General features: G+C 50.3%; 2 protein-coding genes across 14 annotated transcripts in view; both read left to right on the forward strand.

The window, feature by feature from the left end:
* The window catches only part of HPS1 (HPS1 biogenesis of lysosomal organelles complex 3 subunit 1), a 30993-nt gene extending 29208 nt beyond the window's left edge, over positions 1-1785 (forward strand). For all 9 annotated transcript variants that reach the window (XM_003255318.4, XM_030808679.1, XM_030808688.1 and 6 more), the window contains one exon: positions 253-1785. In XM_003255318.4, the coding sequence (XP_003255366.2) occupies positions 253-415 (163 nt within the window). In that variant the 3' untranslated portion in view covers positions 416-1785. The remainder of the gene's footprint in view (positions 1-252) is intronic.
* A 963-nt stretch (positions 1786-2748) lies between these two features.
* The window catches only part of PYROXD2 (pyridine nucleotide-disulphide oxidoreductase domain 2), a 37405-nt gene continuing 13690 nt past the window's right edge, over positions 2749-26463 (forward strand). For all 5 annotated transcript variants that reach the window (XR_004029113.1, XM_030808701.1, XM_004087557.2 and 2 more), the window contains exons 1-10: positions 2749-2958; positions 6867-6886; positions 9831-9924; positions 10114-10187; positions 17476-17631; positions 20222-20375; positions 22274-22335; positions 22433-22530; positions 24652-24793; positions 25142-25276. Coding sequence is in view for 4 of the 5 variants with exons in the window: in XM_030808701.1 (XP_030664561.1) it covers positions 2832-2958; positions 6867-6886; positions 9831-9924; positions 10114-10187; positions 17476-17631; positions 20222-20375; positions 22274-22335; positions 22433-22530; positions 24652-24793; positions 25142-25276 (1062 nt within the window). In the remaining variant the exon portion in view is untranslated. The remainder of the gene's footprint in view (positions 2959-6866; positions 6887-9830; positions 9925-10113; positions 10188-17475; positions 17632-20221; positions 20376-22273; positions 22336-22432; positions 22531-24651; positions 24794-25141; positions 25277-26463) is intronic.

Consider the following 26463-nt stretch of genomic DNA (forward strand, 5'->3'; position numbering starts at 1 on the left):
TTCCTGCTGGCATGGTCTTGGCAGCACGGGGAACGTCCGTGCCCGGCCCAGAACATCCCCACTGCTACCTTGTAGCCAGGATGGCACTGTTAGGTCAGTGAGGAACTGGAGCAGGTGTCAAGGCCCACATGCAGGGGCCTAGTGAGATGACCGAGGGCATGGGCATTTGCTTGCAAGGGCCCAGAGAGGCCTGTGGCGCTGGAGGAGTGCCACAGCCTCACTCCTTTATCCCATCCTCCCTTTCCTCCCCAGGAAGCTCCTGCGCTACTACAGCAAGAACCGCCCAACCGAGGCTGTCAGGTGCTACGAGCTGCTGGCCCTGCACCTGTCTGTCATCCCCACTGACCTGCTGGTGCAGCAGGCCGGCCAGCTGGCCCGGCGCCTCTGGGAGGCCTCCCGTATCCCCCTGCTCTAGGCCAAGGTGGCCGCAGTCTGCCTTTGCATCCTGTCCTCCAGTCGCCCTTTCTTGCCACTGTTCCCCATGACGAGAGCCTCCTGTCTGCAGTGGCCATCCTGAGGATGGGGCAGAGTGCCCAGGGTGGCCCCAGGGTTTCTAAAACCCCACCTAGACCACCCTCCATGTCGGGTACTGAGCAAGGCCCCAGATCCTTCTCTCTGGAGGAAGAGGGAAGCCCAAGGGTCCTGTCTGTAAAACAACAGTGGCAGCAGCTCCTCTTCCAGAGCTGCCTGTGCCTTTCTCCTGGGAGATGGGGAGGAAGCCCCATCTCTGCTGTTCCCTGCGTGGAGGAAGCCCACCCGGCAAGCTCTCTCCTATCCCAGGTAAAAGGTGCTCCTTTGCCTGGGTTTGAATTCCAGCCCTGCCACTTCCTCTCTGCACCTCCTGGCAAGTTTCTTCCATTCCCCATATTTAAAGCAGTGGCACCTCCCTCCCAGGGTGGTGTGAGGATTACCCAATCTGGTAGGTGCTCAATAAATGTTGGTCATTGTTATCACTGAAGCCCAACATGCTTGTGCTTCTAGACCCTTCTGTCAGTGCTGATAAGCCCTTGCTAAGTCCCAGCCCCTTCATGCTCGGCTGGTATCTGCCCTAGGGCTGGGGTTCTCAAGCCCCTGGCCCTGGCCCAGAGATTTGGATTCACTTGGCGGCCGTGGAGCCCAGGTTTTGATGTCTTTCAAAGCTTCCGTGGTGCACCCTGGATTGAGAACCACCACCTGAGGGGTACAGCCCCTCTCTTCCAACCGAGAAGTTCCTGTCCCAGAATGGACCCAAGGACAAGAGACCCTGGGAGCCCTGAGACTGGGAGTGTCTGCTCCTCTGAGGCCAGGAGGCCGGTGCTGGGCCAGAGAGGGCGGCGTGGCGAAAGTCAGCGTCCACTGCAGCACAGGATCAGATGGCCGCGTGCTGTGCATGCAGGAGCCTTGCCTTCTGTGTCTTCAGTCATGAGCCAAAATTCGCTCAAAGACTGGTCTCTCCCTTGCAGGGAACAGCTTTGGGGAGGCGCTGGGGGAGCTCGAACCCACACGTTGGTCTACACCCTGAGAAGGTGGCAGTGAGGAAGTGTCCCCTCAGGTGACTGGATGTGTGTTCCTCCTTAACATCATCTGATGGAATGGCAATGAAAAGCATGGATTGTGGAAAATACAGAAAAACATAAAGGAAAAAACTCCAATCCTCTGAGCCCACCACTGTTCAGGACCCCTGCTTTTCACCTACTATTTCCCTTTAGTTTTTAGCAGCGGCTGGATGTGATATGTCTAGTTTAACCAGTCCCCTTGATCTTTCTATATTATAAATAACACAGGGGTGAACATCCTGAATCAGAACTTAGCAGAGATGCTCACATGCGGGGTAACTGTCCATGGTGTGTGGAGGGGTCCTCGGAACCCCCTCTTAGGATCATCTCCACATACTCTCCCAGTTCTGAGATTCGTTACCGATAGCAGGTTTCCGTCACACCGCGATATCAGAGCAGTGCAGGAACTCTCCGCTCCGAGGGGTTTTTCCTCCTAGGGGAACACTCTGCTAAGTAATGGGCAGAGAACAAAGGGGCTCCTAATTCAAGGCAGGCCTAAGGGAGGGTCAGAAAGAACTTTAGCTGGAGGTATTTACAGATGTGACCTCGAATCCTTGGGGATTCTTGGAAAATGGGCAAGGTGCCAAAAGAGGAGAAATGGCCAGGCCTTCAAAATAGAAAAACCCAGAGAATTACAGATAGTGAACTTGCCCCTAAGCCCTCATTGAGGGGTGTGTTTGAGCATTTAGGGGAGGACTCCAGTGCTCCTCAGTGACAGACACAGCCGCCTCTGCGGTGTCTGAAGGCCCTGGTCATGGTGACGCTAGATGGCCGCCCTGGGCGCCTCCTGTGGGTGTAGAGGCATCACCACTCTGCACTGGCAGACTCAGCATGGAGTCGCAGCAGAGTCTGGCATGAGCACTTGCCATCCCAGGCGTTTCAGTTCTGACTGAAGGGAGACGCACAGGGGAGGAGAGGGCCCTTTTGAGCTCCGCTCTGCCTCCACCACTCATTCCCTAACCCCGCAGCCTCGGCGCCCTCATCTATAAAATGGGGAGTTTTGCCTACAGGGTTCAGCACAGTGCCGGCCCGACATAGGAACCCCAGTGGATTATCAGTTTTGCCATTATCCCCTGCATCCTGGAGGTGACACCGCCTGGTTAATAAGCAACCCCTCCAAGCCGCAGGGCAGTAGGAGGCTGGCCTGTGGCCAAGAATGCATGGTGGAGGGGGCCTGGAGGGGGACTGCAGCTCCTCCTCTTCCTGCTTCCTCCCTGCTCCACCCCGAGCCTAGGGCAGCACAAAAGCCAATCGCTAGCAAACTTCCTGCCTAGCAAGGCCCTGCCTGGGGCAGAAATGGCTGCAAGTGGCCGAGGTCTCTGCAAGGCTGTGGCCGCCTCTCCCTTCCCGGCTTGGAGACGAGCTCACACGGAAGCCGGGGGAGGTCTGAAGCCTGAGTATGATGCGGTGGTGATAGGAGCAGGTAAAGTAGTAAAGAAAGCTGGGCCAGAGCTGAGGGGTGGGAAGGCAGCCCTGCTCAGAGCTTGGTGGGGAGGGGGAGGCTTTGCCAAGCCCCACTGCTCTCTCCTCTGGCATAACCCAGCCAGAAGTTTATACACTAGCAGGGGCTGCAATGGAAAGCCCTTCCATCTGGCAGGCAGGCACCTGGGATTCCGCTGCTGGCTCTGCTGTGTGGCCTGGGGCAAATGCTTGCCTTCTCTGGGCTTGGATCTTCCCATGGAGAATGACAGAGGAAGACTAGGTGAGCTCAGGGGTTTCCCTATATCTCCTGCAAAGTGACCTAGTTTCCACCGCATTCTCAGCCTATGGTTTGTAAGGGTTGGAAAAAGCCCTGGGCCAACAGACAAGTGAAATCCAGCACCCCGCCCCCTCAGGGCCCTGAGTTCTGGTCACCACTACCTTACCACTGAGGCCACCCCTCATCACAAGAAACTGCAGTCATTTCATAAAGGCCAGTTAGGATAAAACAGAACTGAGTCCCAGAGTTCTTACTGCGTGTCTGCAGAGGGAGGTGGACCCCATTGCCTTGCAGCTCTGGGACATTTGGGGATCTGCAGTGATCCTGCCACACTTTGCCAACCCTTGGGCTCAGAGTGTCACAGTCTACGGGTGCTAGGGGAAGAGGCAGGCCCAGGACCAGGTGGTCTTTCCTTAGTGCCTTCCATTCACACTTGCAGAGGGCCCCAAATGCATGATTGCCAACTAGGTCTATACAGAGATAATGACGGGACCGAAAGCAGACGGCACTCAACATGCAGCTTTGGGGGCATGTCTTCATTTCCATATGCACTAGAGCAGTTGCAAGCTGGTAGATACTCAACAGTCACCTCTCCAGGGAAAAATGTGTGATGTATGTGTGTGTGTATGTGTATATATGTATGTATATATACACACATATAAGGCTTTGATTTTTGCCAAACTCAGTAGCCAATCTATAGGTGCAATTGACAAATGAGGGTAGCTCTAAAGAGAATGGTGCTGCATATTTTCTGTAAAGAGTAGGATGGTCGTGAAACAAGTGAAACAACGAAGATTTATGTCCCAACATTACTCCTTCTTTATTTTTTAAATTTTATTTTAATTTAATTAATTAATTTATTTATTTATTTATTGAGACGGAGTCTCACTCTGTTGCCCAGGCTGGAGTGCAGTGGCGCAATCTCGGCTCACTGCAACCTCTGCCTCCTGGGTTCGAGCGATTCTCTTGCCTCAGCCTCCTGAGTAGCTGGGACTACAGGCGCCCGCCACCACACCCGGCTAATTTTTGTATTTTTAGAAGAGACGGGGTTTCACCATGTTGGCCAGGCTGATCTCAAACTCCTGGCCTTGTGATCCACCCGCCTCAGCCTCCCAAAGTGCTGGGATTACAGGTGTGAGCCACTGCACCCGGCCTCCTTCTTTAAGTGACAGGAATGATGTTACTCAAATAAGATAATATTGTTCTAATACTAGAATATTTCCTTCAATTTTTGTGCTATTTATTCACACTATAACAGCTAACGCTGTTAGGTTTAATCTGCATTATTAGCATTTTCCCATTGCTTTCTTAAGCCTGACCACAAAAAATAAATTCAGCCCTTCTGTGTAATATTTGCTGATGACGGTGGTCTAAATACTCCCACCATAGCCTTTTCTGTTACCAAGATGAGGTTGCTCAATGTGATTTAGGAGAGATACCCAGTAGCACATCATTGTATAGTGTGTCCACCATGCAGATATGTACATAGAGGCCAGTGACTGCCAGGGCATGGGCAACAGTCAAATGTAGTAAAACAAATAGGAGGTAGTGTGTTTTGAGTATTTGTTACCTTTGTTTTTAATATAATTTATTTAATTGTAAGCTTGTATAATTTACTTTATAACAATGGCTGTTTGACAGCTGGCTCACAAACTCCCTGGGCTGGTGGGAGCCATCTCCAGCACCTCACTTAGCCTCAGAGAAGCCCCCTGCCTCCCTCCGTGCTCGGCCACAGCTCACCCTGCTGTCTCCTAATGGGGAAGGTTGACTCTAGGTCACCAGCTGCCTTGGTGACTTGCCTACAAGTGGGAGTGAGTCTCAGTGTGTGAGCTTTTCCTTGACATGATTTCTTTAGTTGCTAAACATACCGTAAAGCCTGGTTTAAAGGCATCTTGGGCCTCAGTGAGGAATAGAATGACATCTTCTGAGACAAGGGTTACCTCTTGAGTCCCTGAAGGCACACTGGCACCTGGCCGCCACCTTGAAGATGAATCTGATTTAGTCCTTTGACTAAATGTGCCTGAGAGTGACTGAGGGGCTTGTTAAAATGGAGATTCCTGGCCCGGTACCTGGTGACGAGCATTCTGAGGGCGGGAGGTGACTCCCGGAGGTCAGCACATCCACCCAACCAACACTGCCTGAAGCAGGCAGCTGCAGAGCCCACGCCCAGAGCAGCTCCTCAACAGCCCAGGCGCCTGCTATGGGGCCCCTGAGGCAGGTCTGGGGATTAGCAGAGCCCGCAGCTGAAGTCCTCTTCAAGGGAACAGAGGTGTCACCAGAAGCCAAGGAGGGCTCAGCCAGGACTTGAGGGTGGGCACTGGGAGGGGATCTTGTGCTTTGGATCCTTGATCTTACTCATTTGAGGTCTGCCGTGATTGAACTGGACCCAGTTGCCTGGAAAACTGTGAGTTTTCCAAGATTGGTCATCAGCACCAATTAAAAGACAAATAGGTCCCATTTATCTCATCCTTGCCACACTGCAGGGTCCCTGGCACCCTCTGTTCCCCATATGAAGAAACTCAAGGCTCAGGGCAGCTGACGACTCTCTGAGGTCATGCCCTGGCAAACAGCAGAGGCTGGGCTCAGCCCAGGACTGTCTGCCTTTAGTTTGCTGCATGTCTTTGAGAGACAGTTTCCATCTGTTCATGAGTCCCAACTGGCAGATTGTTTAAACTTTCTTATGAACATTTTCAAAAGCCCATACAAATAAAGAGTATGTCAACCAGCACTTTTTAAGATGAACTATAACCAACCAGCTTCTCACATGCTTCTCATATGGTAAGAGTTAATTTTAGCTCATGAAACTTTTGGTTCTGTGAAACACCTGCCGAACAGACTCCTGGGAAGGGGGTCTGTGGGAGTCGACATTTACACAACCTCCCAGGTGATTCTGAGCTTATCAGAGCTGGAGAGGCACTTGCTACCCAGGGGCTTGGTGTGGAACATGAGATGCCAAAGCCAAATTCAGGCCTCTCAGCTCAAGGCACCCTGAAGCACAGCTAGTCACTCCAGCACATGCTGAAGCTGTGCATGTTTACTTCATGTTGAACTGTTCATGTTTTATTTTTGGAACACTGGGGATTGGCAAAAACAAACCTATGTGAATAAAGCCTTCTAGGGCACCACTGTGCCGATTGTGAACCACACGTGGACAAAACAAGCCGCGCTTGACAGCAACCACCCACATGACCAGCACTCCCCTGGATGCTGATGCTGCCACGCGAGACGGGATGTTGGCGCACCAGCATGCCAGCCACCTATTGCTTCTCCTGCTTGCCAACTCAACCGTGCTGCTCCCTCAGACACCATCACTTGCGCCTCCCAAGTGATGGAAGCCCTGGCGATGCTCTCATGAGCCCCTCACTCCAGCAGAGCCCCTGACCAAGCCAGGGGAGCAGGACTTTTCCAGCCAGGGCAAGAACCAAGGTTTTCTGACTCCTTGAAGATCTAGTGTTTCATGGAGTTGAGCTAGATGCTGTTCCAACATCAGAGTGCGGGAAGGGGAGGGGAGGGTCACCAAGGATCTTCATGGCATGGGGACGGGCAGCAGTGAGCACATTCCTCAAGGACCGTCTGTCGGCCCACCCACTGACCAGTGATGCTTTCCTTCCCTCTCCCCTGTTTTGTTGCAGGACACAATGGACTGGTGGCTGTGAGTACCTCCCCACTTGATCCCACTTCACTGGCCCCTAGGCGTGTGGCTCTCAGCAGTCTGGGAAGGACTGTGAAGAAGCAGGTGGGATAAGGGCCTCGAGAGAGAAGGAAAAGGCAGCCTAGTCGATGCTCTCTGCTCTCCAGCGCTGACTGGGGGCTGGGTCGAATGGACATCTGCAGCCAGCTGAGGACATCACAGGCTCCTTTCCTCCCCTTCCCCTTATGGGGAAAGGTGGTTTCCCCATGGGCTGTGAGGGAGTCAGGGAGCTTCCAGAAGCAAGCTGACAAGGCGGGGAAGCATGTAACCAACATAGCATGGGAGCAGGTGGGACCCAGGGGATTGGGCACCTGGGGCGGGGTGGGGGCTCTTGACTCCAGATCATAGGCAGTCCTTGTGTCTAGAGCCCTGTGTTCCCAGCCAGGTCCAGGCCATGTACCACCTTGGGGTACATAGCTGCTATGTGGCCAAAGTGTGCCCTGGAGACATTGAGGAGCTCAGTCTAGCAGAAGGGCCTGCACCCTGTCCCCAACACAACTGACTTCAAGATCCCAAACTGAGCTGGGTATCCCAGAGCTATCCTTAGCCTATGCTTCTGTAACCTGAGTCCAGATACTTCCAGGAGGCCACAGAAGGTATTCAGGGCCACAAAACAAACATGGAACATCTTCTTGAAGCAGCGGCAGCCCTAGAATATCAATATAGGGGGGAAACTGTGGGTGTGCTAATGGACTGATGTTAAACCTTAATACTTTGCCTGATGTCTAAGTTTTGCTTGAACATTTTACGTGGGACATTTTGTAACTCAATGGATCAGTAATTTAAAACATTGATTTTATTTTATTTTATTTTAATTTTTTTGAGATGGAGTTTCACTCTTGTCACCCAGGCTGGAGTGCAATGGCATGATCTCGGCCCACTGCAACCTCTACTTCCCGGGTTCAAGCAATTCTCCTGCCTCAGCCTCCTGAGTAGCTGGGATTGCAGGCACCCGCCATCAGGCCTGGCTAATTTTTGTATTTTTAGTAGAGACGGGGTTTCGCCATATTGACCAGGCTGATCTCGAACTCCTGATCTCAGGTGACCCGCCTGCCTTAGCCTCTGAAAGTGCTGAGATTACAGGCGTGAACCACCACGCCCAGCCTGATTTTATATTAATATAAACAAAGATTCATCTCCCAGCTCTGTCACTTTGTGAAGGTTAAGGTGAGTCACTTAGCCTCTCTGAGTCACGGTAAAATGGAACAATGGCACCTGCCCTCACAGAGCTGCTGTGAAGATAATAGATCATTTGCTGCTAGGACCTGGCACATGCAGTCTTGCCCAAATGGTGGCTGTTATTACTGGAAGTTTCCAGGCCAAGGAAGGCTGGTTTCCACGCCCTTCACTTAAAGCCCACCAGGAACACACTTGTAGTTAGTCTAGTTTGGTTTCTTGCTCTTTGCAGCGAGGGAACTCCCATCAGGGGAACCTCGGGTTGCCTCAGTAGGAAGGTGTTAGAAAGAACCTAGCACAGGATTTGAGCTTTGGTGATTTGAGGGAAGGCCTAAGAAAATAGGGGTTGCCATAGGTTAGATACTGTCAGGAAGGAGGGACAGCCCTGCAACTGGGCAGCTCAAGAAATCTTATCTGTAGGGAGGAGAGATGAGTGTGCGGAGAGCAGTAATTGATAAAGAAGTAGCAGTCACTCATTTCAGCCAAGAGGGGTGTTCGGTATTTTCTGGATGGCACGGAGACATTGCTTTTGTTTGTGCTTGCCTCATTTTATCATAGTCTCATAGAAACCTTGTTTGAGGTTGTCAATCTGTGAGATCGTTCCTGTGTAATAGGAGAATGACGCAGCTCACCTTGCGTGCCAGGCCTCAGCCACTGAGTGATGGCTGCTGTTTCTTTCTCAGTAGGTTATGATAGGAGGATATGTTAGGAGGATAGAAGCTGATTTCACGCTGTCTAGTTTCAATTCCCAACACCTCTACTCATCAGCTCTGTGAGCCTGAGGCAAGCTGTTAACCTCATTGAGCCTCAGTTTTCTCATCTGTAAAATGGGAGAATCACAGTACCTACCTCTTGGCTGGTGGGAAAAATTAAACAAGACAATGTACTCACTGTTTCTGGCACATAGTAGTTGCCAAGTGAGCTTTTTGAAAAGTCTGACTTTTGCATGGCACCATTCCTGTGGTCACATGGCCAGCATTTTAGATCGGTAGATTCATGACCGGTTTGGTTCAACAATTATTTATTGATTTTTCCACTAAGTGCTAGAAAAAAATTAATAGAAATCCTTGCATCATTTGTTCTCCCAAAATAAGGCTCTTCTATGAACAGCTTCATTTACTGAGTACATTCTCTGTGCCAGGGACCACTTAAAGCCCTGTCTAGGGACCAGCTCAGTTCATCTTCACAGCAGCCTTATGAAGTGGGTAAAGCCAGGACTATTTTCATCAGCCCCATTTTTGCATGTGAACAAACTAAGGCCAGACGAATCAGGTACTGAGGCTGCAGCGGCAGAGAGAGAACGAGGGGCTGAACCTGGGTGGAAGGGTCAGCATTCACAAGTTCCACCTCACTGTGCTGTGCTTGTAGGAGAAATGAGGCTTGCTCCCTGCCTGGAGGAGAGCGACATCCCAGGGCAGGGTGGCAGGAAGCAGTGTGAGTCCCCGAGGCACCAGGCCTCCAAGGAGGGAAGACCACCTTCAGTTGGGAAGTGGAGGGGCGGGAGCAGGCCTGTCGGATCTTAGAGGACGTCTAGAAAAGGCAAGAATGGAAAGGGAAGCACAGGGAAGGGCATTCCCAGAGGCGGGAACAGCATGAGTGAGGCGGGGAGGCCGTGGGGTGTGGGCCATACTGGCCTATAGTGAGGACCTTGGTCTGCGGGTCAGCCCGAGGGAGCCCTGACATTTCAGAGGGATAAAGGGAGGGCCCTGTGTGCTGCCCCACTTCCCAGGCAGCGTACCTACAGAGACTGGGGGTGAACACTGCTGTCTTCGAGAGGCGCCATGTGATTGGGGGTGCAGCTGTCACTGAGGAGATCATCCCAGGTGAGCTCTGATGTGGCATGGGGGAGTGGAGGGCAGTGACTCCGGGTGACAGATTTCATCCCTGGTGACCCCGGGTGACGGTCTCCATCCCTGGTGACCCTGATGACAATCTTCATCCCTGCTGACCCCTGGTGACAGTCCTCATCCCTGGTGACCCCTGGTGACAGTCTTCATCGGATTCGGTTTCAGGATTTAAGTTCTCCCGCGCGTCCTACCTGCTCAGCCTGCTGAGGCCGCAGATTTACACTGATCTGGAGCTGAAGGTAGGTCCCCCCTCTGGCCCAATTGCAGGGAGGGAGGAGGCAGTTCCATCTTCCCAACCTGGGTGGAGGCTCCCTGTTCTGTGCCTGAGGTGAGGCCCGCCCCTGACGGCTCCCTCTTCCACTCAAGTCTTGTGTATCCCACGTGGTCTCCCTGCTGCGTTCCCACAGATGGGTTTTGTCTCGTCCATGTAGTGTCTTGAAAAGTGGGAAATTTCATCCAAAAATCAGACTTCTCTTGAAGAATGAGCTTTGTCACCCTCAGGCCCACGTGGGACACCTATCTGAAGCCTTGGGTGCCTGAGCTTACAGCTGCCTTGGGACATGATCCCGATTTCTGCCCTCATTGAACTTGAGAGCTGCTTCCCTCTCTTGGCAGCTGGAGCAGGAAGTGGGGCCTGGGGACTTTTCTGGCTCCCGGGCTGTTTGGAAGGTTCCTGGGAGTCTCATCTGGCACTGTTTGCCTCTCTTAGTCTGCTGACCTTTGTCCACAACCTGGCCCAACCCTGCCCCCCACCCTTTCACCTTCCTTCACCCCCACTGTCTTATAAACTGCATCACCACGTTCCTGAGGCTGATTGGCTTCTACCTGCTTAGTGCCACTGTCACTCACCACTCAGAGAAAAGGGTTCTTGGTGCCATCTGCAGCTGCCACTCACATTGGTGCCATCTTTTTTCTTTTTTTTTGAGACAGAGTCTCTCTCTGTCGCCAAGGCTGGAGTGCAGTGGTGCGATCTCGGCTCACTGCAAGCTCCTCCTCCTGGGTTCACGCCATTCTCCTGCCTCAGCCTCCCGAGTAGCTGGGACTATAGGCGCCGCCTCCACGCCAGGCAAATTTTTTGTATTTTTAGTAGAGACGGGGTTTCACCGTGTTAGCCAGGATGGTCTCGATCTCCTGATCTCGTGATCCACCTGCCTCAGCCTCCCAAAGTGCTGGGATTAACAGGCGTGAGCCACCGTGCCCGGCCACGTTGGTGCCATCTTTGCTCTAAATTCAAAATTTTAAGCTAGTAAGATGTCCAGCTGTTGTTCACAGCTCTTTGGCTGCTCTAACTGGTTCATGTAGAGAGTTCTTCAAGCCACTGAAACAGAGTATGTGCATCCTGGTACCAGGACTGGATGAAATCTAGCCAGGCCTGGGGGTGGGTCGCTGGTCTCCAGTCCAGAGCAGACCATAGCAGCAGGCAGTTTATAAATGCACCACTTATTCATAGTGGCAGATGTTGGGGAGCAGGGACCCTCCTTTTGTCAAACCTGATTTAAGAGACTAAGAATCACAGGATGGACATCTTCACTTGATTATTCTCTTTATTTAAAAAATGTTACTCATTTGAAATGGTATTTGTCATAGTGTTCCTTGAACTAGAAGCTCCCAAGTGAATTGAGTAGATGCTTTAACCTCTGCCTTGGGCTACATTACTAGGAGTACGGTGCTCAGAGCAGGGAGAAAGCAGTCCTGCTGTGTGATGTGCAGGACTCACCCCATCGGGAGCACCTTGTTTTAACAAGACATTGACAGCCTGGAGGGCATTGACAGGAGGGCAACTAAACTCCTTCCAGGAATATTGTCTTTCCAAAACTGTAATGGAGAGCATTTATTTTACCAGCATCACATCCTGGGCTATGACCTTTAATGTTCTATCTCAACTGATCCTCACCTGTAAGTCAAGAGCCATGTTACAATCAGGGACCTAAAGTTCAGGGGTTAAATTCACACAGCTAGAAAGTGATGGAGAATTCGAGCCAAGGCCTGACTGTCTCCTACTCCTTGTTCTTGAGCTATGATGCGCTCAGGCCTCTTGGTACCGATACCACCCAGACTCACACGTCTCTAGCTCTTTGTAGTTTGCGGTGAACATGGTGATAGAGTGCCCCTGGCAGCTCCAGTGGGGTGTGCACAGAGGCTGAGACTGGAGCTGCTGGAAACTGGCCGACTGCGTCTGCCTCCCTGCTCCACAGCTCACCAGCTGTGTGATTTCACCACGTGGTGCCTTCTCTTCCTCATCTGTAAGATGGGAATAGTAACAACACCTGCCTCCTAAGGCCACATCAGCACAGTGCCTGGTGCACAGAGGGCTCAGTACTTGTCACTATTATTAGTACCCCCATTTGGCACTTGAGAAAACTGAGGCTCCAGAAAGACCTATGGCCGGAGACTACTCACCCACCCTGCCACTTATAAGGCTGTATCCAATTAGACTGAGCCCTCAACTAAAGTGAGTGGCTTGGCTTTGGCACCACTGCCCCTCCTCCCCTCCTTGAGCCAAAGCACCTTCCACTGACCCGCTGTGGTCCCCACCAGGGCCTGCCTCCCCTTCCTGGGTGTTAGTTTCCACAGCTGTCAATGCGAGCACTGACTTGGATCACCTCCCGGTTCCATCCACCTAGTAAATGAGTTTGCTTTTGCGGCGGCCCCACGCTGGATGATGGAATCCAGGCTGGAAGGGCAGAGCCTTTGCACTGGCGGAGAGGGGGGTGTGGAGGGGGGCTTTTCATCCCCTTCAGCCATAAGCCACCTTCCCCACCTCCCCCTGGGCCAGCCTTGACCTCACTGCCAGAGGCAATCCCATTGCCCCTCCCCTCCCTCACTGACCTTCTGGGTCTCACTCACCCTTATTCATTTTGCTCTTGCTTTTCTCCTGGAAATCTCTCTGAGGTAGGGCTCTAATTTTCAGGGCCACAAAGTATGACCTGGGAAACTGCTGGGGAAACCCCTAGGGAAGAACCCAGCGGTTCTTGCTCACAAGTCTGATTCTGTAGCAGTGGTGGGGCCAAGAAACGGTCGTTTTTATGGCATTCTCAGGTCATTCTGAAAGAGGAGGCCCCCAGAACATAACTTCGAGAAGCACACCCTTTAAATCTCTTGTATCTCTGGTCCTTTAGACACACACCCTTCACACACATACACCCTTCACACACATACACCCTTCACACACAGACACCCTTTCCAACAATTTCCACCCAGGATGACTGTGCATGCTGAGAACTCTCATGGGATAAATAAAAGAAGGGTTTGCTTTCATTTTGTTTTTTTGTTTTTTTTTTTTTTTTGGTTTTTAAGAAAAAAGCTTCATAATCCGAACAAATCTTGTGGATATAATCTGATGGTTATTTAACATTCCCCTTCTCATTCGGACTCCACATAATTAAAACCATTGTTAAAAGAAAAACCTTCACTAAATTAAATTTAACAGAGTTTAATTGAGCAAAGAATGATTCATAAATGGATCAGGCTCCCGAGCTGGAGTATGCTCACAGTCTCCAGCACAGCTCCATGGTGGAAGAAGATTTATAGACAGAAAGTGAAAAGTGATGTACAGAAAATGGAACTGAGGTACAGAAACAGCTGGATTGGTTACAGTTCAGTGTTTGCCTTATTGAACACGTTTTAAACAGTTGATCACCTTTGATTGGTCAAAACTCGGCGATTGACACAGGAGTAGGTTACAGTCTGTTCACACCTCCTTCTAGGTTATAGTTCACTATGAACAGAGAAACCTTTAGGTAGAGCTTAAAGTATTTAAGGAGGCAGCTTTAAGCTAAATTTGATTTAACACCATTAAGAATGACGGAGCCTCCATTTAGAAGAGAAAGTCCTGGAATCAAATGAAAAGTGATTCATAGTCAATTAGTTATACTTGAAATAACTTTTGGATTCCTCTTGGGTCCCTGATTTGGAGGGTTTATTCGTTCATTCAGTCCATGCTTCTGAGCACCTGCTGTGTGCCAGGCACTGAGAGAAGCCCTTGGGTGTACAGCAGTGAACTAGGAAGGCAAGGACCCTGCTCTTAGGCAGAGAACTTCAGGGAGAGTGCCAAGAAGAAAAGAAAAGAAGGCAGCGTTAGAGAAAGAGAGTGGAGATTCCAGCCTAGATGGTGACCAGGAAGGACATCGTCCTCAAGGAGGTGACATTTGAGCAGTTATTCAAATACCAAGAGGTCACCAGCAGCAGCCATGTAGACATCTGAGCAGTCTCCAGTCAGGGAAGAGGAGAAGGACCCACCCAGGCAGGCGTGAGCAGAGGGCAGGTCAGTGTGGACAGAGCAGACAGGCAGAGAGCAGCAGATTGGGGTGGGAGGAGCAGGACTGCATTTTATCCAAGTGCAGTGAGAAGCCAGTGAGGTGTGTGATCAGGAAGTTCACTGCTAGGATTTGTGACTTTACAAAGGTCAGCCCACCTGCTGGCTGGTGAGGACTCGGTGAAAACAGGAGGGGTCGCATGTGGACCACGAGGCCCCCGCTGCTGCGGTTCCCAAAATGGCGGCTTGGAGAGAAGCGCACAGAATCTGGAGGCAGCGGATGGGATGTCAAGGATGACAAGGAGGGAAACTAAGGATGCCTCCTGGGTATGAGTGAGTTCACTACATTAAGAAGAACGAAGCTGGAAGCTTCTCTAGCTTAGAATAAAGAACGTCCCCATCTTAGGGACAGGAGGGGCCCCATCCGTCTCCTGGCCCTGGCCCCCGCCAGCGTCGGAAATCTCCTCCACAGAGTGTGCCCGCCTGGAGCATCTCCAGTGTGGAGCAACTCCAGCGGTAATTGTTGGAAAAGCCTGTTTTTGGTTTCCTCGTGCTTTTTTAAAACGCCTACTGTCAGATCTCATTTCTCTCCTCTGGGGCCATACCTTGTCTGCAACGTAGCATTCATTTATTCAGAGTCGACGGAATGCTTATTAACTACACTGTGTCTGCATGCGGGGGGTACAGCGGTGAACAAAACAGACAATGCCCCTGACTTCACAGGGCTCACATTCTACTTGGGGAGACAATGAAAACACTAAATATGTGATTAGCCATGTGGTGACAAGTGCTTTGGAGAAAAATATTGCAGGGTGAGGGGGCAGGGAATGCAGGAGAGGCCTGGCTGATAAGGTGGCATTCCAGCTAAGACCTCGAGTCGTGAGGTTGCAGGCCGCGGATCTGGAGAAGGAAGCCTCTCGACAGCAGAAACTGGAGGCAGCACAGGCCCCTTTTGTTTTATCTGTGCCTGCTTTGAAGAAGTAGATGTGCTGTTGGAAAGTTCTGTGTGCTAATCAAATATTTGTAAATCAAATCATATTTTAAATGCATCAAAGGAACTTCCATTTAAAGTGACCCTGGAGTAAATGAGTCTGCAAAGTAAATAAAATGTTCTGATGTGAATAATGTATCTACCTTGTAAGTATAGATTTTCACATAAACATTGCTTGATTGTGTCTTTCTAAATTTAATTATTTATTTCTGAAGTGGGGCAGTTACAGACCGGTGCTGAGAGCTGGGGCTTTGCAGTTACAGACCTGTGGTTTTGAAACCCAGACCTACCTCCTAAAGTGACCTAGAACAAATTATTTAACTGCTATGAGCCTCTCATGTTGCTTTTGTACAATGAGGATAATAAGACAGCCACGTGCCACCATGTTGGTCAACGGTAGACTATATACAATGGTGGTCCCATAAGCTTACAATGGAGCTGAAAAAATTCCCGTCCCCTAGTGATGTCATAGTTGCAGTGCAACATATTATTCATGTGTTTGTGGCGATAAAGCCTACTGTGTGGCCAGTTGTCAAAAAGTCTAGTACATATAATTATATACAGTAGATAATACTTGATAGTAAATGACTTTGTCACTGGCTAATGTGTTTATTATACTATTATTATTATTTTGGAGTGTATTCCTTTTCCTTATTTAAAAAATTCACTGTCAAACAGCCTCAGGCAGGTCTGTCAGGAGGTATCCAGCAGAAGGCATTGCTCTCTAGGAGATGACAGTGCCACGTGTTACTGTCCCTGAAGACCCTGCATTGGGGCAGGATGTGGAGGTGGAAGGCAGTGACATTGATGATCCTGACCCTGTGTAGGCCTAGGCTGATGTGTCTGTTTGCGTTTTACTTTTTAGCAAAAAAATTTAAAAAATAAAAAAATAAAAATAAAAATTTTAAAAACAGAAAAAAGCTTATGGAATGAGGATATAAAGAAAATATTTTATATAGCTGTACAATGTTTGTGTTTTAAGCCAAGTGTCTTCTTAAAAGAATCAAAAAGGTTTTAAAAATTAAAATGTTTGTAAAGTTTAAAAGTTTACAGTAAGCTAACTTACTGAAGAAATTTTTTAATGAATGTAGTGTAGCCTACGCGTGCTGTATTTATAAAGTGTGCAGTAGTGTACAGCAATGTGCTCACCACTCACTAGCCCAGAGCAACTTCCAGTCCTGCAGGCTCCATTCATCGCGAGGGCTCTATACAGTATCATTTTTCTTACCTTTTATGCCACATTCGTAATGTACCTTATCTATGTTTGGGTTTTTTTTTTTTTTTTTTTTTGAGACAGAGTCTCACTTTGTCACCCAGGCTGGAGTGCAGTGGTGCAATCTCGCCACACTGCAACCTCCGCCTTCCAGGTTCGAGCGATTCTTCCGCCTCAGCCTTCCGAGTAGTTAGGACTACAGGTGCGTGCCACCACACCCGGCTAATTTTTGTATTCTTAGTAGAGATGGGGTTTCACCATATTGGCCAGGCTGGTCTCGAACTCCTGTCCTCAGCTGATCTGCCCGCCTTGGACTCCCAAAGTGCTGGGATTACAGGCATGAGCCACTGTGCCCAGCCTAGATATGTTTAGATACCCAAATACCATTGTATTACAGTTGCCTCCAGTATTCAGTGCAGTAACATTCTGTGCAGGTTTGCAGCAATAGGCTACACCACACAGCCTATTTGTGGTAGGCTATCAGATCTAGGTTTGTGTAGGTACACTCTGTGATGCTCAAACTATGATGAAATTGTCTAACAATGCATTTCTCAGAACATATCCCCATCGTTAAGTGATGCAAGACTGTACTTACAAAGTTGTTGTGAGGTAACCATTGTAAACCCTAGTACAGTCCCTGGCATGGAATGAGTGTGCCATGGTGTGATGTGGCATGACATGGCGTGGCGTAGTGTGGTGTGATATGGCATGGTATAGTATCGTATGGTGTGGTAGGGTGTGGTATGGCGTGGTGTGTGAGGTGTGATGTGATATAGTGTGGTATGGTAGGATGTGGCATGGCATGGCGTGTATGGCATGGTATGGGTGGTATGTATGGTATGGTATAGAATGGTATAGTGTACTGTGATGTGATACAGTATTGTCTACCATAGGGTACTTGGGCAAGAGGGCTTTTTATGTACTTATATTTAAAAAAGATACCAGGACCATACACTTGGGAATCTACACACAGGTACCTAAATGGTCACACAAACACAATCGGAGAAAGATGACAGGCAGAGACCACAGAGCCATTAATATGTGGCCCGTGCTGTTTGTGTTTTGCAGAAACATGGGCTGAGGCTTCATCTTCGAAATCCCCACTCCTTCACCCCCATGCTGGAAGAGGGTGTAGGCAGCAAGGTGCCCAGGTCCCTTCTGCTGGGCACAGACATGGCAGAAAACCAGAAGCAGATCGCCCAGTTCTCCCGGAAGGATGCCCAGGTAGGGAAGGCGACCAGTGACTGAGCTCCTGCTCCCTCAGCAGCCTGGAGATGGGCCTGGTTGGATTGTCCTAGAACAATTGTCCAAAGGCCAGGGGCACTGGGCCAGGCCACCCCACGTTCTTAGGAGGGCTCCAGTTGGTGGCAGCTCTTGATCTCAGGCACTGCGAAGAGAAGCGGATGGAGGATGCTGATTAAGACCAGTGGACTGGGAGGTCTGCTCACCTGCGTGTGTTCAGTATGGGGCCACTGTCAGAGGGGCTGTGCATGCTGAGTTCAAGAACAAATGCACTGGCGTGTTCTTACACCGGCATGTGCTTCATGCCCCTCCAGCTTTCAGACAGAGTTCCAAGTGTTTGTCCACATCAAAGCACATGAAAGCCAAAAAGGAGGATGAGGGAAGATCAGAGAAAATTAAGGATAAAATAAACTGAATCAGGAACTTAGGACAAGAGAGTTCTAAATATTCATTCAATGTGGCATCTCAAGGCTCCCTCCTGGCCGCTCAAGGCAACAAAGTGTCCATGATGGTGTGCAGGTCTGGTGAGAGGATGAACACATGTCAGATGGAGAATGCACTTTTTTTCCCTTGGAACTACATTCTAGGAACCTGCTGGGTGGCCTTGTCTAGATGAGCCACTGAGTTCCGTAAGGGCCCTGCCACAGTTGGTTCTGTGGATATAGAAAGATTATTTGAATGGCCATTTTGTACCAAGCCTGGATACAAGCTGAGGTGTAGCATTAAATCACATCTCAGTGGAGACATTTTTATAAGAAGAACCTAGGTTAATAGAACGCTTGTACATTGCTTTTGTTGTGTTAATCTATTGCTGGGTAAAACTTAGAGAACCACAGACACACAGCCTACATGTCTCTTCCACCAGCAGTTTTCAAACCTGGCTGATGATCAGAAACACCTGAAGAGCTTAGCCTTTTATTTTGTTGTTTTATTTTATTTGTTTTTGAGACAGGGTCTCACTCTGTTACCCAGGCTGGAGTGCAGCGGTGCGATCTTGGCTCACTGTAACCTCCACCTCCTGGGTTCAAGCAATCCTCCTGCCTCAGCCACCTGAGTAGCTGGGATTACAGGCATTCACCACCATGCCTGGCTGAGTTATTTTTAATTTTTTCATAGAGACAAAAGTCTCACTCTGTTGCCCAGGCTGGTCTGGAGCTCTTGAGCTCAAGCAATCCTCCCACCTCTGCCTCCCAAAGTGCTAGGATTACAGGCATGAACCACCACACCCGGCCTGAGGAGCTTAGCTTTCTTAAAAGTGCTTTTTTGGTGGTTCTTTTGTGCAGCAGATTGGAGACCACCACCTGCATCCTCTCGTCCAAATCCTGCCCATCTCAGATGCACTTGAGGGGACTTGGCACAAGGCCAGGTCCCCAGGCCTGCAGGACACTAGCTGTGGCCCTACACGCTAGTGACCACACACGCCGGAGGCAAGTGCCCATTTCCCATCGTGGAAATTAAGGAGCTTGATTTCTGGTTTTGTCTTTCCATGCTGTCATATTAAAGGCCTGCTTAGAGAAAGCTGTTTAACTTCATTTTTACTAAGACTTCTCAAATGTATTTTAATATGGAACTTTTCTTTATGTAACACTCATTAAAATGCCATGGGTATATCCATTGGTAGAGATGGACCAAAATTCAAAGTGCAGGGCTAAGAAGAGTCAGGTAGGGCTTCCAGTAGCACAGGCTTCTATCACTGCTCCTGTGCCCACCAGGGAAGGGAGGGTGGGTGTCAGAAACCAGGCTTTCGAAAGTGGATTCTGACGTGGGAGCTTGTGGGGTGAGAGGAGGCAGGCTTCTGTGACTGCAGGTGATGAGATGGCATGGGAGACGACCTACAGACTGGAAAAGAATACAAGCAAAGAGGTCTAACTTCTACCAGTAATATAAGAAAGGACAGAAGGACAGGCCGGTGCGGCTGCTCACGCCTGTAATTCCAGCACTTTGAGAGGCTGAGGCAGGCAGATCACTTGAGGTCAGAAGTTCGTGACCAGCCTGGCCAACATGGTGAAACTCTGTCTCTACTAAAAATACAAAAATTAGCCGGCTGTGGTGGCAGGGGCCTATAATCCCAGCTACTCAGGAGGCTGAGGCAGGAGAATCACTTGAACCTGGGAGGCAGAGGTTGCAGTGAGCCGAGATCGCGCCACTGCACTCCAGCCTGGGTCACAGAGCAAGACTCCATCTTGAAAAAAAAAAAAAAGAAGAAGAAAAGGACAGAAGGAAGAAACTTCTAAGTGGTTTCATGGTCTATTGCACAGACCACACCCTAGGATTCTTGCCAGTTTTCTGTGGGTGACACTTCGTGTTAGCCAGCATTAGCTCCTTGTCCCTGTCACCACTCCCAGTGACTCTCTATTGCCCAGGGTCTCCTGACCACCACCACCCCACCCCATGCACTCTTCCTGGTGTTGATGTTAACCCAGAGACCTGGAACTGGGAGAGCTCAACAGAGCCAAGCCGGGCCACAGCAGGGAATGAGGCCTGAGGAACCGTGAGGGGTGACAGGCCATATGGGGACAGCATGGATGGCAGGGATGTGGACGGTGGGGCCTTATGCACAGCTCTGTTCCAGGTCTTTCCCAAATATGAGGAGTTCATGCATCTCTTGGCATTAGCCATTTACCCTTTGCTGGATGCGGCCCCTGTGGACATGGCAGCCTTCCAGCGTGGCTCCCTGCTGCAAAGGATGAGGTCGCTCTCCACCCTCAAGCCCCTGCTGAAGGCAGGTAAGTCCAAGTGCAGGCACCGGGGCATGATGAGCGACCTTCAAGGAGGTGAGCCCATTGTCTCGATGCCTAGACACAAGCCTGAACCTCCATGGTAGCCTGCCAGCTGGGATCAGTTAACATGCTACGATCAGTTACGGGCAGCCTGGAGCACTTTGTTGAGAGCATCTTAGGCTGATGTGCCTTTAAAATAGAGCCTGAGACCAAGGCTTATGCGTGGGTAGTTCATTTGGAAGGGTGACCCCAAGGCACAAAAATAGGAGAAAGTTGGGGTGAAAGTGGACAGAGAAAGGGTCAATACCAGAGTGTGTGATTGCACTAGCCAGCACTGTGGGTGACAAGATGCTGGACCTGAGTGGCCCCTCTGGGAAGCCTTATGAAATGCATTTGAGAAACCTTCCCAGGAGATGGAAAGGGAAATATTTATCCATTGGGTTCTATCTCCCATTGGTCAAGGGTTGCCTCACAGGGCATTGACTCCCACACTTCTGGGCTATGCTTCTGTGAGTGCCAAGTAGGTTCCCATGAGTGCCCTGCTCTGGTGCCAGAGAAGCCCTAGGGAAGAAGTAGAGAGGCTCACTTTTCAGGACTGAAGTGAGATGCTGTGGAGTTGCCTGTGTGAAGCTGATCAAAGCCTGCATGGAGCTCAGCATCATGGCCGTGGCTATGAATAAGATATAGGGGCCAAGAGATTTGAAGAGCTGCCCCCATACAGGAAGAATGCTAGATATGGGCTTAGCAAGGAGAAGTTCTGTGATCAATTAGTAATGTCTGCCATAAGTATGAGAGTGGAAGGCTCATCAAGTGTGCTATTATTTTCTACCCTCCTTGAGGGTATACAGACTAGTTTAACCTCTATATCCTAGAAAAAAAAATCATTGGTTTCCCACATGTCTTCATGGTTCAGCTGATCCCAGCTGGCTCAGCTGATCTGGTCTGGTCTCAGGCATGTGTTTGTGTCTGCAGCAGCTCAGTGGAGGCAGCTCTGCTCCAGGTACCTCTCGTCCTCCTTGTAGAAGCACATGCTGATCTGGGTGTGGACTTTTCACATCAGTGGCACAAGCACAGAGGGCGTGCCCCAACATACAGGCCTGTTTCAGATCTGGGTTTGTGTCACATCTGCAAACATTCCACTGGCTGGCCAAATCACATGGATGAGCCCAGAGCCAAGGAGCCGGGCAGGTTAACCAAGCTGTGGTGGGTTGGCACTGCAAACTTATACGTTGCAAAGAGTATGGAGCCAGTGGAATCTATTACAAATGCAAAAAGTAGACACTGCCTCTCAGATAACCAGTCCAAGGAGCTCTGTGTGAAAAACAGGCAAAAAACATTTATTGAGCAACTGCTGTGTGCCAGACACTAAGCTAGGCCCAGGGGCTGTAAGGCTAGATACCATGATTTCTACCCTGAAGGCCTTAAAGCCTAGTTTCTTTCTGAAATGGTCTGAATCAGGGTCATAGGAATGGATCAGCCATGCCAGCCACCTCCCAGGGTATGGGCCTTCAAGAGTTCAAAATAAAGGAATAAGGTACAAGTTTAAAATTTTCCAAAAATAATGCTAACTGCTTAAATGTATTAAGTACCTATGAACTTGCAAATGCTTTACCTAGCTCATTTAATCCTCACCGTAGCCCTTGGGGTGTAAAATAGGATTCCCATTTTACAGGTAAAGAAGCAGGTAAAGAAGCAGGTTCAGAGATGTTAAAAATGTGTGCCAGGTGCTGCAGCTAGTGAGAGGTGTGGCCAGGACTCAAGCTGAATCTGTCCCTGCATTGGCTGTGCTATACCACCTCCTGGCAGGAAGCCTCGGCCTCCTCCATTCTTTTATCCCCCAGGTCAGGTCGGAGGGTTTCCCTGTCACCTGTTTCAACTTCTGTTTTGTGGATCTTCTCTTGTAGGCCGCATCCTGGGAGCCCAGCTTCCCCGATACTACGAGGTCCTCACAGCTCCCATTACCAAGGTGAGTGGTTCCCCAGCCTCAGGCCCAACCAGGCAGTGAGGGGGCCCTCCTCCCACCCAGGCCCCTAAGCCCTTCTCTCTGCTGTTGTGCTGTCCAGGTGCTGGATCAGTGGTTCGAGTCTGAGCCTCTAAAAGCTACTCTAGCCACAGATGCTGTGATTGGAGCCATGACAAGTCCCCACACTCCGGGGAGTGGGTGAGTGAGGGGGGTGAGGCGGGACACAGGAGTGGGGCATGTTCCCCAACAGGAGTGAGGACTACAGTGGCAGTGGCAGCAACAACAGCTGCCACTTAGCAGAACTCACCCAGTGAGCCAGAAACCGAGCCAGGCACATCACACATGATCCACTTAACCCTCAGAGCAACATCTGAGAACTGCGGTTCAGAGAAGGGAATGTCTTGCCCAAAGCCATTCAACTGGTAAGTGGCAAGGCTGATTTCCAGCTCAAGGTGTCTGACTCCCCAAAATCTTCCTTCTTAGTGACTGTGCCCTACTGCTTCACTAAGAAAAGCCTCTCTCCCACCTCCCGCTTGATAGCTCAACATTTATATCTTCTTTTCTCTCCTCTTCCCTTCCCTCTTCCACCTCTCCACTCCCGCAAACGCCCATTCTCCCTTCTCTCCTACCGTTCCTTCCCCTGGGCTCTGGTACGCACTCACACAGACACCTCAGGATGGACAGGAAGCTGCCTTTTTCTTTGTGAGTGAGGGTTCGTGCTGACAGCCCAATCCGAGAGGTGGCAGTCAGACACAGCAAAGCCTGCAGTGTGGTCTGACTTAATGAGCCCCTGCAGGAGCAGGAATGGAGGGGTGTGTGTGTGTGTGTGTGTGTGTGTGTGTGTGTGTGTGTGTGTGTGTGTTGGGATGGAGAATGCCGCCAAGGGTTGGGCCGTTTCCAGTGCACCAGAAGATACAGCTAGAAGCTAGAAGCTGTCGACGTGGCTTTTCTCTCAAGGGATGAGCACGCCCTCGGAAGTGGTTTTTCAACACATATTAAGCCGGCCCCAAATTCCCCCAGGGCCATGGAGACAGGAGCTTGGCAGCAGTTGCCACACATTGGCCAAGCTGTGATCTACCAGCCAATCTGGATCTTCCAGCTGGGGCCTCCTGCCCTTTTCTCTTCGGATCTCTGGGAGGCTTAACCAGTGCTCCGTTTGTGAAATGTGCCTTTAAGTAATCTGTTCCTTCGTTAATTCTTCCAACAAATATGGATGAGCGCTTGCCTGTGCTAGGTGCTGGGGATATGGTAGTGAGTGGAGCAGACGTCCTGATGGGCGAGAGACACAGAGCGAGTGATGATGATGAAGTGGCGTGAGTGTGATGCTAGGAGGAGCAGCAAGGACACAGCCTGGTCAGGGTCAGAGAAGCCTCCACGTGGAAGAGATGTTTGATCTGAGACCCAAAGGACAAAGAGGAGTTAATGAAACATAAGATGAGGGAGGTAGGGGCTTCAGGCTGACAGAACAGCAGGGGAAATGCTGGGGTTGAGAGAACGTGTGATCCACCCAGGGAATCAAGAGGGTCTGTTAGGAGGATGGGGTATGGAGAGGGGAACAGGATGAGGGATGAGGCTGGAGCGCCTGCTAGGAGACTGGCCATTGCCCTAAGAGTAGCGCCAAGCCGGGGAGGCTTGGAATTGGTGATAAGTGAGTGGCAGGAGCAGAGCTGGGCTTTGAGATAGGGCTTCAGGATATATGTGGACAAGACCTGCAGGAGGGAAAGAGTGGGAGAGGGGGTCCAATGAGGGGCACTACTGCAGCAGCATAAGGAAGAGGAGAGAGGCTGAGAGGTGGGGTGACCCTTGAAAGCCCTTTGGAGGCTGAGTTGGTGTTGCTTTGTGGACGTAGATGGGGAAGGATGGTAGAGGTCAAGGCTGACACCTGGGTTTCTGTTGGAAACAGATCCTTCCGTTGAAAGGTGCCATTCACTGGGATGGGAAAGATTGAAGGAGAAGCAGCTGGAGAATGGGGAAAATGTGGTGGATTTAAGATGCTGCCAAGGAAGGGTCCAAATGGAGATATCTGTGGGTAGCTGGACACAGGAGCTGGAGCTCAGGAGAGTGCTGGAGCTGCAGGTTTGGGCATCATTGCCTTCTTTTCGGTAATAAAGCTATGCACATAGACACACTTGCTGGGGAGAGGGTGGAGAGAAGGCAAAGGGCTCTTACAAGAACTTGAGCTCATTAAAGCCTACTGGGAAAGGGCTGGATGGTGGCAGGGCGGGGCTGAAGATCAAGATGGAAAGGAATAGTTGCACCTAGAACTCTGGGGAGATGAGATCCCACCTCCAGGATCTGAGTCAGATGGTCTGTCCGCAGGTATGTGCTGCTGCACCATGTGATGGGGGGCCTGGAGGGGATGCAGGGGGCCTGGGCCTACGTCCAGGGGGGCATGGGTGCCCTCTCTGATGCCATCGCAAGCTCAGCCACCACACATGGAGCAAGCATCTTCACTGAAAAGGTGAACGGCCCCTCTACCCCACCCCAGTTATTGGCAAGGATCCCAGGACAGAACAAAGTCTCAGATTTGGAAGGTCGCTTGTTTTACCGATGAACAGAGGGGCAGTGGGGAGGTGGGTTGCAGAATCAAGGTCATGCAGTCTGTTAGTGGCTAACCACCCCCTTGGAATTCCCTGGTCACTGAACTGAGGCTGAATGTTTCATGGAGAAGCTGCAGAACTTGGTGGGATGGGTTTGGGATGAAGAAGCTGTGAATGCCTAGGAGCAGCACAGACCATGGAAATCCCGGAAGATCTAACCTGGATTTCTTTTCCTGGGGTTTCTGGGGCCTTGTTCTGGTGGGCTCTAGACAGTGGCGAAGGTGCAGGTGAACAGTGAAGGCTGTGTTCAAGGAGTTGTGCTGGAAGATGGCACAGAGGTGAGAAGCAAAATGGTGCTGTCCAACACATCACCGCAGATCACCTTCCTGAAGCTGACGCCACAGGTGAGGCTGTGGGCAGGAGGGTGGAGCTTAGATGTCTGCCAAAACAGGGGTTAGAAACCATGGGGATTGAGGGAGCCAGGATTGCATCAGGGTGTGAGATGCAAAAGCCAAGTCTCTGCATTTGGGAAACAGGCGGGTAAGGGCAGGTAGTAAACGGGGAAGAAGCCTCACAGGTGAGGAGAAGGGGCCAGAGAGGTGAAGCGACCAAGATTCTGGCCATTGGCAGAGCCAGAGCTAGAACCCAGGTCTGACTTTCAATCTAGAGTTATTTCCACAACTTTCCTACTTTCCTGATTTCTCCCCTTTCACCAGCTCTAATTCCATTCTCTGTGTCAATCATTTGTTGTATTATCCATGATTATTAATTAATCAATTAACAAAGAGCCACAGAACTTCTGGGCATACAACAAGAAATACTGGCACCAAGAACTGGAGACTTCAGTTGATCTTGGTGGATTTCAGCTGCTCAAGGCTTGCTCATGCATCTGCAGTCAGCTGTGGGTCAGCTTGCTGGCTCTGCTGATCTTGGTGGGACTCCTTCATATGCCTGGGAACTGGCTGGTGGTGGCTGGTCCAGGACCGTTTCTTCTGGGATGACCGGGTGGGGGACTCGGCTATGCTCCATGTGTCTGTGCTCCTCCAGCACAGTAGTCCAGGCATGTTCTCAGGGTCTGGCAAAGGGCAAAAGCAGGCAAGCTCAAGCATGCATGCAAGCATCACATGGTTTGATCTCTTTGCATCCTGTTTTCTAGCATTGGCCAGACCAAGTCTCATGGCCAAGCCTAGAGTCAGAGTGTGAGGGCACTGCAAGGTTACACAGAAGTGGGTATGCAAACAGGGAGGGGTGAGCTTTGGGGGCAGTTTTTGCAATTGACTTACCCTGTGCCCAAAATATATGATAACATGTATATGCACATGAAGCTCCCAGCCATTCTTGGGGGCAATTCTTAGAGGCAAAGCACTACTTTTGCTGAGTGATTCCATTACTAAAATTCAACAAACATCAGTAAAAAGAAACTTGTTAAGGCAATTCTGAGATCATCGAGGCTTCCAAGAGCTTACAGACCAGTAAGTAGTGAAAAGAGGCCTGCAAACCACTGACACCTTTGCAAGCAGGGAAAGGTGTGGACTATTTCACAGTCAGAACTGCTGGCCAGGTGCGGAGGAGGAAGTGGTTAGAGCTGAGT

Source organism: Nomascus leucogenys, chromosome 3 (genome assembly GCF_006542625.1).
Source record: "Nomascus leucogenys isolate Asia chromosome 3, Asia_NLE_v1, whole genome shotgun sequence".
Taxonomy (NCBI): Eukaryota; Metazoa; Chordata; class Mammalia; order Primates; family Hylobatidae; genus Nomascus; species Nomascus leucogenys.